This window comes from Solanum dulcamara, chromosome 2 (assembly GCF_947179165.1).
Source record: "Solanum dulcamara chromosome 2, daSolDulc1.2, whole genome shotgun sequence".
Classification (NCBI taxonomy): domain Eukaryota; kingdom Viridiplantae; phylum Streptophyta; class Magnoliopsida; order Solanales; family Solanaceae; genus Solanum; species Solanum dulcamara.
The window spans coordinates 80,666,346-80,678,102 of NC_077238.1; the positions used below are offsets into that span (position 1 = coordinate 80,666,346).

Below are 11,757 nucleotides of genomic sequence, written 5' to 3' on the forward strand. Positions count from 1 at the left end.
AAAGATGTAATTCACTCAGTACGATCACCAAAAAACACAATTTCAGCCGGTATGTAATTGTCACGATCCAAACTCAAAGGAGGGCGGATGGAGGGCGGATGAGCATATACCTCCACTTAGCGAAACAATGTTAATATTAGAGAATCCTGGAACTTATATAAGTGACACTCTAGAATAATGTCATGTGATAAAGGAGATAAAGAGCAAAGGGTCAGAAAGACCTTTCGACTTTATTTCAATGAAAAAGTGACTTCTTTGCCAAAGCTAAAATTTAGTCATTGGAGTTCACTAGTGTTTCTGATAGCAGTAGCACAAAAATAAACATAAAACAGAACTGCTTGATACACAGTGAAATCATCGAATCAATAATATTGTTGAAAGAGAACAAATAGTAAAAGTTTTAGTTACAATTGAACATCTAATTCCCAAAAACCTATATTTTAGCAACTTCGCACAACATGGAATTCAACAACACACAATAACAGATGTGGATTTCTGTCCACGTTTTCAACAAGTCCAAATCTGATCACAACAAATTTAAAACCTCTGAAACCCCCTGTTTCCCTGCCCGGACTATACGAAGGTGAGTTGCTTCACTAGTTGTATAGCATGAGTTGTACATCTATAGTTCCTTCCATACAATTTGTTTTCATATGCACATCGTAATTTCACCAAATGGTTTGTGTATTGGCAAGAGAAAAATTGAACTACACTTTGAATATTACAAAAGGCGGAGTTGTGCAAGTGAGCGGGGAGAGAGGGGGGGCGGTCACTTCAATTAAAGCTCAAATGTTGTCTAGCGTGGTACCCTCTTTCTACTCAATATTTCCTGCTCTTTTAGTCGATGCTGGAATCTGGAAAGGCGTGCCTGGAGGCTGACCAGGCTTGCTGCTTTGCGCGACAACACATAGCTCAATTGTGTTACATAATTGTCAATGAGACTTCCAGGCTGATCAACTTCTGCCAGCAGTTTCATTTCCTGACAGAGAAAAGCATCAATCTGTTAATTATCTCAAGCGAAAAATGTTCCCAATTTTGCAGGGAGATGATAAAGTATTAAGAACTTCATTAGACCAGAAAAACTAGGATTTTCTTACTTCACGAACAATCTCCATCGTATCTTCAATTTCTTTCCTGTGCGCAGCCATCAGGGCCTCTTCTTCCTTTACAGCAGATAAAGGAAAATTACACCGACATCAAAAAGGTCATAACTGTTGTTAATGAGGATAACTTACAAGATGAGAAGTAAAAGGGCATCATTGGCTAACCTGCAGTAATTCATTGATATTCTCATCAGGAGGGGATGAAGAAGGTTCATTTTGTCCCGATCCAACACTTTTTGTATTAGGAATACTTGAATTATGCTGTTTATAACTCATAGAGGATGAATCAGAGCTTGAGACATCTTTTCTTGACCATTTTCCTGGCTTTTCAGGTTTCTCATCACGATAAGCTTTCCTCCGAGGTGGAGACACTTTCTGCACCTTGTCTTCTGTATCAGTTGAACTCTGCAAATTTGATGTTGACTGCATTCTTTGACCAGCTGGAACACCATAGTTATTCTTTGCCTCAAACCTGTCTCTATCTATACCACCAAAATTTGTTCCTCCATCGTCCTGACCATTGAAAGCTTGATTCGAAGAAAATCTAGAGGGTTGTTTATCAAAAACATTAGCAGAATTATATGACGTTGTTTCTTTCTCCGTAGCTCTTCTACTTGCTTCTGATACTTTAGATTCTTGAGGTTGCTCATAAGCATCCTCTGCCTCAGCAGAAGCAGCCAAAGTAGTGGGTAGAGAAGGTTCCTTGATTGTTGGAGCTGTTACACTTGCACTCTGATTTTTGTTGGTGTTTCCACCTTTGGATAGACTTTTAACCCTGTAAATGCAATGTTAATAGGTTCAGCGACATAATAAAAATGAATAAAACATTCAACTGGAACAAAAAAGGCTAGAACCACCTGTCTGCATATCTTAAGGTGTTGAGTGTATGTTCACATGATCCAGCATTAGGAGAAATGCAGGAGATCATTACGGTCTTTGAGTTGCCAACAAAGGAATCACGAAGCACTTCAGTGAGTTTGCTCCCACGGAACGGGATATGAAGCTGATCATTGTCAAGAGCACGAATACACTCTTTAAGAGCCAACAAACTCTTGTTAATTTCTGCTCCCTCAATTCTAAAACCAAAGAAGAATGTCGATTTTCAGAGATGTTACTTCAACATATTGGCAGCAAAGGGCCATATAAGTGCATTTTAAGGGGGGAGGAAGAAAAGGGAAAACAAGGGAAGATCTAGAACTCAACCGCTCTATGCAACACAGAAGTTGCAAGTGTTATATGCTAATGCTAACGCTAATTTATAGTTTGGTTTCTACCTGGCCAAAGTGAAAACTGGGTAGATCTCTAAAATAAAATTTAACAGACTTGACACAGTCAAGAACTTTTCCAGAGTAAAAATACAACCATCCCCTTCAGCATTAAGTACAGAATCGTAATATGGAACATACAACTCTCTTGAATTTCATCTGCAAAAGTAGAAGAGAAAACAAAAAAGATCCAAGAATAAAGAAAGAAAGCTGTAGCCTTTTCTCATTACTGGAGTACCATCATAGGCATTCCAGCTGTGGACTTATTCTTAAAATATGGTGGTTCTGCATAATAACTTCTTCAAATAGACCATCTTTCCTCTTTTTGGGGGGATAAGTCAAACTTTTTGAAACAGATGCAATGAAACGGACTAGTTCAACCTTCAAGGGAAAAATATAAGTGAAAGAAATCTAGGAATTCCCTGAAAGGTATAATATAAAAGCAGACAGATTCGTTCCATAATAAGGTACCTTGTTTGTCTGTCATTATCAGTAGTGTCCGCACCTCTCTCACTACCTGCAAGATCAATAAAAGAAATCTTGCCGATCACTTTCCCGCCCTTGGATTCATTTCCGTCATTATTTCGCCTAGAGTCCTTCACTTCAGTGTGTTTCTTGACGACAAGTTGTAATATCGCGTGTGATCTTGATGATTCCTCATTCGCACCAGTGGAGCCTGTACTTCTTGAAGCGTTTCCCCTCTCAATATACTCTTTCACAACCTGCACATCTGAAACTTCGAATTCCTGGAGCCCAACGATGCAAACCTGCTGACGCCCGTCTTCTCTCATGCAGAGTTTCCTACATAAAAGCAATGATCAGGAAAAAAAATGAAATACATGTGTATTGAACATGAAGCTCCATATTGATAAAACAAAACTATAGGTTTGACAATCCTTTATTCTTCAATAAGTTGGACAACCAAGACATCTAAAAATGTTATTGCGGTGCTGACAAGGGCAGATAGTGGGGAAAAGAGGCGAAGACAAGATTGGAAAATCATACCTTTATGCATATCTATGGACTGTTTGGGTAGAGAGTAACTGCAGAATTTTTGAAGCAAAAAAGAGGACTATTTCTTATATATTTGACCTTTACACTTTTGGTAGGAACATTGTAACTAGCTTTGACAAAATCATAGAGTTTCTTGACTCGCTTTAACTCGTAGGGGGAGTCAGACTTTTGAACTCTATCAATAACCCCTTTGTACTGTTAATTAACAAAATTACTCATTAAGAAAAAAAAAAAGCAATTGGACAACCAAGCCAACACACTCCAGATCATGATCATGTCCATGCAATCCACACGCCAAATTTCATTTATTTGTTCTATTAAGAACTTCTTTCACGTCATTAGCTTTGAAAAATTGTGTTTCCCTTTACCAGTTCACCACTCAAACCCCTTAGGATACTTAGGTCTTCAAGTGTTCCTTTCTGCTTTTATCTTCCTTTTATCTCTTGTGGGATATTATCTAAAAGTAGATACCACCACAGAATGAATGGTGGAGATCCATTCAGAGGCTCAATATTGCCCGTTCTCATTTTTGTGTTATGCAGGATATAACCTACTTGAAAAGAGAGCAAAATATACCCTACTTAAAATATCTATCGACATTCAAAGGAGAGCTTTTCAATGCAGGTAAGGATACTAACTTTCTATCACTGAGAAGATCGAACAGTTTCCCACCATATATTTCAAAAAAGCTGAGCCACAACTTGAACCTCTGATTACAATAAATTGGCTGATGCAACAATCTAACAAGATCCTCTGCAGCTCTGAGAGGCAATGGCTGCATTGTGTATGTCTTACCACTGCCTGAACCATAAATAAGGAAGGAAAAAACATCAATTCTGAGATAACTGATTGAGGAGCTGCCAACAATACGAAGACACTAGCAGTGATAAGAAGCAGAAATTTTAAAGGAAAGACAGTGAAAAATTTACACAATCGGCTTACAGTAAAACATGTAACTCCCTCCTGACCATGCGAGAAGATGTGGGGCAGAAAATCATACTAAACTTTTCTAATTTGAAGCATCTAAACGCAGAAATATGAAGAATGAGTGTGACAAATCGTTCATCAACTCCAGAATGAAAAGATGAATAAAATAATCTAACCTCTACTGGATTAATATGCTATTTTATAAGCATGCTGATCCATCAAGTGTGGATCCTAAACAATGAGGCCGTTTGGATTGGCTTATAAGTTGCTTATAAGCTGTTTTCAACTTTTTTTGAGTGTTTGGTTGGCCAACTTAAAGTCATTTTGTGCTTAAAATAAGCCTCAATAAATAGTTGGGTTTATTTGGATGAACTTATTTTAAGCAGTTTATAAGTTGAAAACAGCTTATAAGTCAAAAAAAAAAATTGGCCTACACCTACTTTTTTTTTTTTAACTTATAAGCTGTTTAAAAATAAGTCAATCCAAACAGGCTAAATGTCTCTTGATTTGGTTGCAAAAGTCACAAATTTAAAGGGTAATTTCAGAAATATGCAAACTTCAACCTGAGCAAGGAACTGGAAACTCGAAAAACTAGATACTCTCACATTTAGATATATGGAACCCTCCCTAACCAAATCCAGAAACACACCTTCCTTGGCACCTTTGGAATCCATACGGCATTACATGGAAAAGCATACTCCTCTCTAACCAAAAGCTTATCATAAAAAGACTTACTAGAGAACACTCCAATATTTTCCAAGCCTCACCACCAAACACCGGCGTTATCAATGTGATTGGCTTGTCTATGCAGTAAGGCTAATAAAGAGGATGTAAATGTCTTCAACTTTTGCAAGTCATGCAAGTACATATATTTGCTGAACTTTAAAGGAAATTTTTTAGAAGGGTAAATAGAACATTTGACATTCCACTGGGAAGATATTTCAAAATTATGGGACCCTTCTAAAAATTCAGTGGAATTTAAATGACCTAAAGTGCAAACACCACAGTCCATATACAGAGTATTAATGAGCTAAATGTGAGCAGATAAATGAGTGGCTTGTACTGAGAAAATGAATTAAGCATGTAAAGAAAATATATCAAACCTGTCTGGCCATAAGCAAAACATGTTGCTTTGGTGCGCTGAAAGATGGTAGGAATAATTGGCTCCACAGTAGCGCGATAAACCTGCGAAGTGCATGAGGAAAGATAATGTTTAAGCATAAAATTTGAACATAAGCATATAAAACCATATAAATGAATGCTGGAACATTGTATTTTATTTTTTGAGAAAAAAAATAATTATGCTGGAACTTCTTTCGAATAGGAAGAAACAAAAAAATATAAATGAATAAGAGAAGGGACAGACCATATGAAACTGGCGGTAAATCACCAATCAATCAATTAACCAAGTACGTCTCAAACACCATAAGCTGGGTCAGTTACTTTTTTGAAACTGGTAAAGTTGTATTCCTCCTTAATGCTGGCAACCACTAAAAAATTACAAAGTTCCTAACAAATCTACAAGTTGATCTAATATTCTCTATACACTGTTGTGTGCACCAAAAAAATATGAAACAACACAATTCCATTTAACTTTTTGATACTAGATATCAAACCATCTGCATTTAAGCATGACCGAGAAAAAAAGAAGAAAAGATTGAAGGTAGTCTGTATCATTTTAAAAAATGTTGTTTGCACAAACATATTCGTCTTTGCGATTAACTTCTAATAAAGTGACGAAGTAATACCTCATCATTTGTTATGTACTCATCTAGAACAGCATCAAAACAGAACTCATGCTTCTCCACATAAGCAGTCAAGTCCACCTTCAATAATGAAACAAACCATAGTTAGTCTCAGTCAAGTCTACTTTCAATAATGAAACAAACCATAGTTAGTCTCAAACATGAGCTGATTCGTAAATCAGAATCAATGGATTCCAAACCTTTAATTTGGGTTCATGGACAGAAAGAGAAGCATTGTCAGATACAGTGACAATGTCATCCTCCTTCCGAGAAATTTCTTTCTTGTTTAATGGTCTTTTGCGCACCTGGCCAAACGTCATGATCAATCTTAGGAATATTAGATGGGAAATAACTAAATATATCAACTGCACCTCCATATAAGACACATAGAAAGGTCAAAACACAGATCAAACAAAAAATAGTAACAAAATATTTTATAGTACAAACAGATGAAACTTAATCAACACACAGTAACATGGAAGGGAAACCACAAATATATGATTACAATGCAATCTTCCAAACACTACCAATTATTCCATAAAATTGGAAACATGGGAATTTGCTATCATCCCCTAACAACATATATCTGTTTTTTTTTATGACCGTGGTGTCCGGACCAGCTTTAGTGCACCTTGACTAATTCCACGAGATACCTGCCACCTCTCACCAGTAACAGGTACTAGGTAACTTTGTCCACCAAGAAATATACATATGGGAAGAATCACCTAGAGTTTGTTTGTCTCCGTTTTCAACTTGAGAATTCAAGGTTCTCAACCACTTCTTTTAAGGCTAATTTACTCGATAACTTGAGTCGATGTGGAAGCTTAATAGGATTGAAGAAAATAACACATTTATAAAACTCCATGTCCTGATTACTAGGCAAATATAAGCACAGCTATGAAGATCAGTTCTTTTATCACTATCAGGAAACAGAAAAAATGTCCTCTCATTTCTAGTACAGCCACAAATATTTCTAAACCTGCTGCTCACAAAGTAGGGAAATCAAATGATTTCAAACGTTCACCACACAGAAAGAGTAAACAACTATGAGTTTTCACAGCCTCAGCGATGTTTCATAATCATAACATAAAATGTGCACATAATTGATAGTTCATGCACAAGTGACATACCACTACTTTAATTTTTGCCACGTTGTTTTCCCTTGTGTTGCTTTCCTTTTCAACTATGGGCAACCCAGCCGCAGCATCAGTGTCTGGCTGTGCTTTTTGCTGCCGATGGGTCGGGGCATCGAAGTCATTATCAAATGCTCCATTCGGTGCAGGCATGAAAGGTGACTGCTCAAATGGTTCTGAAATTACATGCTATACAGAAAATAAAGCAACAATTATTGAACAGCAATTGCCTCTACACAACAAGTAAGCAGCAAGTATGGTTTTCACTTTTCATATAAACAAGATTCAATGCCATAAGCCCACATTTATAGGTCTTCTACCCGTATGTGAAAAGCTCCAACTTCACTATGGTGTGTATCTTTGCACAATAATCTCCGGATCTTTGATTTTTAAACAGTTTACGGTTAACCATAACCCATATAATTCGGATTCTTGTACCATGTGACCGAAGCAATCCAGATAATCTTATACATGGAAGGGGATACAAGATAGTTCCGCTATTAGATGGCCTTCCATAGAATAGTCAAAGAGACTAAAAATGGAGAACAACTACATTCTTTAAATTAAAACATACTTGGCACACCTACTTTCCTGTTGTTGCTCCTTTTCTCTTTTACTCGCAGGATGGGGATGGGGTGTGATTGATGACAGAGAGGGCTCTCAAGTTATAAGCCAGCTAGAGGATTGCTAGTCCAACCTATGCTCCCAGCAGAACTACAATCTAACAGGAGAAATGAATGTGCTCAATATGAATCCAACTAATATTTCCATACCTCTGATAAGAGCTCTGTATCATCCATAGAATGCAGATCCAGAAGTCCAGCACCAAAGTCTCCTCTGAATTCCGGAGAATAAAAACCATCAGATGGTCCAATCCCTCCTGAGCTTTCGGCAGTAGGAGTATATGGATCGGATGCAGATTCACCATTAAAGTTGAGGTTTCTCATTAGTTTGAAAAGCCTCTGTTTCTCTTCCATAGACTGAGCCCCATATCCCTTCAAATAAAATTCCAAGCTTCACAATTATTAATAAACACGATATGGCAACATCCAAACAAGAACAAGAAGAAGAATGCTAAGAAGGTGTGAGGCAAATAGAATGATCAATATTGATCCGTAGATAAAACTCCTCAATGTTGTGACTCACGGTAGACAGAATTGTAATCAGACTGACTAAGCCCAGTGGAGCTTAGCACGGAGCACTTTTCATGTTATATAGTAGATTAAGACTGGAATGGTAAATCACTTCAATTTAACTAATGTAGCAATTATGCTGAGCAGTGTTGAACTGCGTGTCCTCAAACTATAACGTCCACATTGGAACTTTTATTATATCAACGTCTCAATCTTAAACTAGTTCCTATCAACTATATGAAACATTTATATACCTTATGTGCTATTCAGGACCATTTTATTTCAATATTAAATAATTTATCAAGGGCCATTAAGGCAATATTACCTGCATAAGTAGGAGGCGGTGATCCACACCAGTAGAAGCCATTGGTGAGGCCAGATGCTGCAAGCCGGCTGACTGAAGCCATCGCGCCATGACAGCGTCTCCAGCATCACCGGCAGGGCTGGCATTGCCCTGCTGATCATACAGAGCAGTAGCCGCCCCGTTGCTCTGCTGCATCTGGCCACCCATGTGGCGCTGGGATCTGCGTTGCGGCGCCAATTTCACGATCTGTTATTACACACTTCAACAACAACATTTCACACAAAAAAAAACACAACATCAAAATTTAGCAATTATACCAACAAAAAAAAATCAAACAAAAAAAAAATTGTAGATCGTAATTGAATAACAAATCTATGGTACAGAAACTTACAGGGAGGCGAAAAGTCGAAATGACAACAGCACATTTACGTGCTAACACGCGAACAAAACGACTTCGTTTTTAAATCGATAAACACGATTACTTGGATTGAAATGCACCGCAACACCGATTCAAATCGTCCTAAAACACAATGCATGTTAAAAATCTCATAAATCCATCAGCAAAATCAAAATTAAACACATAAAACAGTGAAAATTTGAGAATTTTTATACACAGACACAGATACACATTGTAGATAATTATGAATAGGAAAATTATAGTACCTGATAGAGATGATAAAAATGAAATTCGCGATCTACAGAATTGAGTTTTGCAGAAATAGATCTGAGAGCGATAGAGCAAAAACAAAAAAAGCCCTAAAATTTGTTTGGTTGAATTGAATGAGTAGAATTCATGGAAGCAAATGATAATTATGGAGAGAGAAAAAGAGTAGTATCCCTATTATCATGATGAACTATAAATTCATGACTCAGAAATTATTATATATATTTATTTTATTTATTTTGTGTATAATTTGTGTCTTGTAATGTACTTTTTATTTTGTTATATTTGCTGACATGGTTCATTTTTTAAATTGGAATAATTGCATTTTTGATCCTTTACTTATTGGAACTTTTTATTCCGGTCTTCTATTTTCGACGTAAGGAGGTTTAGTCTTTACGAGGGCACCCCCTTGCCAGATTCAATCCCAAGGGTCAATCAAGCCTTTGAAACTAGTGAAGATAGTCGTCACAGTCTAAGTTCCTGCTTTCAACCAAATTTTTTTAGCTTGTCAAATTCTCTCTCCTTCTCCGGGATATTTTTCTTTTTTTATCAGTTAGAACAAGGAAGTGATATTTGATAAGAAATAATTCACCTTCAATTAGTATAAACAAATATTTATGATCCATTTATGTAAACATTGTTTTATTTATACTAATAATTTTTTTCAGGAACAGGGAAGAATCTATAGTTATAGGTGTGGATTTCGAAACTCAATAATTTTTTTTTGAAATTCTAGATAATTATATTGAAACTTTTGTTAAATATATTAATTATTGTACACGGAAACCAAATAACAACATGGATAATTGGTTCAGCGGCGAAGAAGACACCAACTGAAGTGTATATGTGCCAGTCAATGTGGGATCAAATTGAAGTTTCTTTTCGTACTAACATATGAGTAGTTAAAAGTTTAGTAGAGTGTATTCTTGTGGGAGTTTTCAAGCTTTTTTAAAAAAAAAAATTAGGTGCGCACTGAGTAAATTATGTCATGTGTAATAACTTACAAATTACATAAGATATATTAATTGTATTAGACAAGCTCAGTGCGACGAGCTCGAATAAAATGTTGCACCAACTCAATCATCCTTAAAGGCTGAGTTCCCAAGTTGATGAAGAGAAAATGAATATCTCAAGTAATTAAAGATCAAATATATTAATATATTATTATCAAGACCAAAATTTAAGTTCAACATTGAATGAGGGACTAAAAGTGTGATTATTCCTTCTCCTTTTATTTATTTATTTAGTTAACAAACGTATTAAACAACTAAATTTTATAGAGTAGGGTTGATTAATGTCCAAGGTTGTTGATGCCAATTGTTGCATCCTTCATATGAAAAATTATATTAAAAATAAAATTAACAAAATAGGAAAAGATGACATAGCACTAGACTAGAATGCTAAAATTCACTAAATAATTATACATACACTAAAATTGAAATTACAATGGAAAAAACTAAGGTAAGATTATGAGAAAAGGATAAACAATAAGTAAGGAAAAGCAATAACAATTGGTGCATCACATGGCTTTTTTTGAAATTCACGATGTATAGTGATATAATGATTCGCTATGTATTAATGATACAACACTTTACTCTAAAAGCGAATTTCAAAATAAATTGTATCACTGATATGGAGTGAATTTTAAAAATTTTAATTAATATTTGATCATTTTTTAAAAATCTTGCTATGTTTGATAAGTTCAGAAAACGTACTCATAACTTAATAGATTAGTGAATCAGTGGGGAGATGTATGTCAAATGACGAAAACTCATATAGGCCCACCTTATTCCAATTTTTTATCACTACATAGACCTCATCAAAATGATGACCTAAATTTTGCATCGAATATAACTCACTCCAACTTAATATATTTATATTTTAATTTTAAAAATTAGTTAAATAATTAATTCTCAAAACAAATTGGGACGAAAAAAATATTTATTTATACTTCTTGTTGAGTAAGAAGCAAATGAAATACAAAATCAACAAATATCTCAAGTATTTAATAGTTTATATATGACAATGATTACTCAACGTGCGTGAAGAAAAATTATGTGCTGACATATATAATGATGTCTAATTTATGAAATATACAAAAAATACAATAGAATTATATACTTTAAGTCTTGAGGGAGTCTGTTTGGTTAGATTTAAAATAGTCTCTTAAATATATTTATAAATATTTTATGTTCTTAAAATTTATCAAAAGTGAGCATGAATTATCGTAACTATATATGAAGAAAAAAGTTTTAACGTGAACTAACATTTGAAAATGTAGTTTTTTCATATATTTTTTCTGATACTTTTGCTCAATTTCTAGTATATACTTTTTTTCCCTTCTAATATATGGCTAAATTAATAGAGTAGAGGGAAACTGAATTGATTAACTAACATACATAAATTAATAAAAAGAAGAGAAATCAAAGAAAAAGAAAAAGTTCAAAAAATTAAAGATCATACCATGGA

At 35.1% G+C, this 11,757-nt stretch overlaps 1 protein-coding gene across 1 annotated transcript; it reads right to left on the minus strand.

Annotated features, from left to right (window-relative positions):
- Window positions 1-354: 354 nt before the first annotated feature.
- Window positions 355-9,475, minus strand: LOC129880999 (kinesin-like protein KIN-13A). Its single transcript, XM_055955296.1, has 14 exons — window positions 9,288-9,475; window positions 9,016-9,144; window positions 8,646-8,883; window positions 7,961-8,182; window positions 7,185-7,376; window positions 6,255-6,359; window positions 6,058-6,135; window positions 5,413-5,494; window positions 4,021-4,183; window positions 2,840-3,169; window positions 1,961-2,179; window positions 1,269-1,878; window positions 1,098-1,163; window positions 355-979 (listed from the first exon to the last, which is right to left on the minus strand). The coding sequence occupies exons 3-14, from the start codon at window positions 8,829-8,831 to the stop codon at window positions 797-799; spliced, it is 2,436 nt and encodes an 811-aa protein (XP_055811271.1). The 5' UTR covers window positions 8,832-8,883; window positions 9,016-9,144; window positions 9,288-9,475; the 3' UTR covers window positions 355-796.
- Window positions 9,476-11,757: the final 2,282 nt, after the last annotated feature.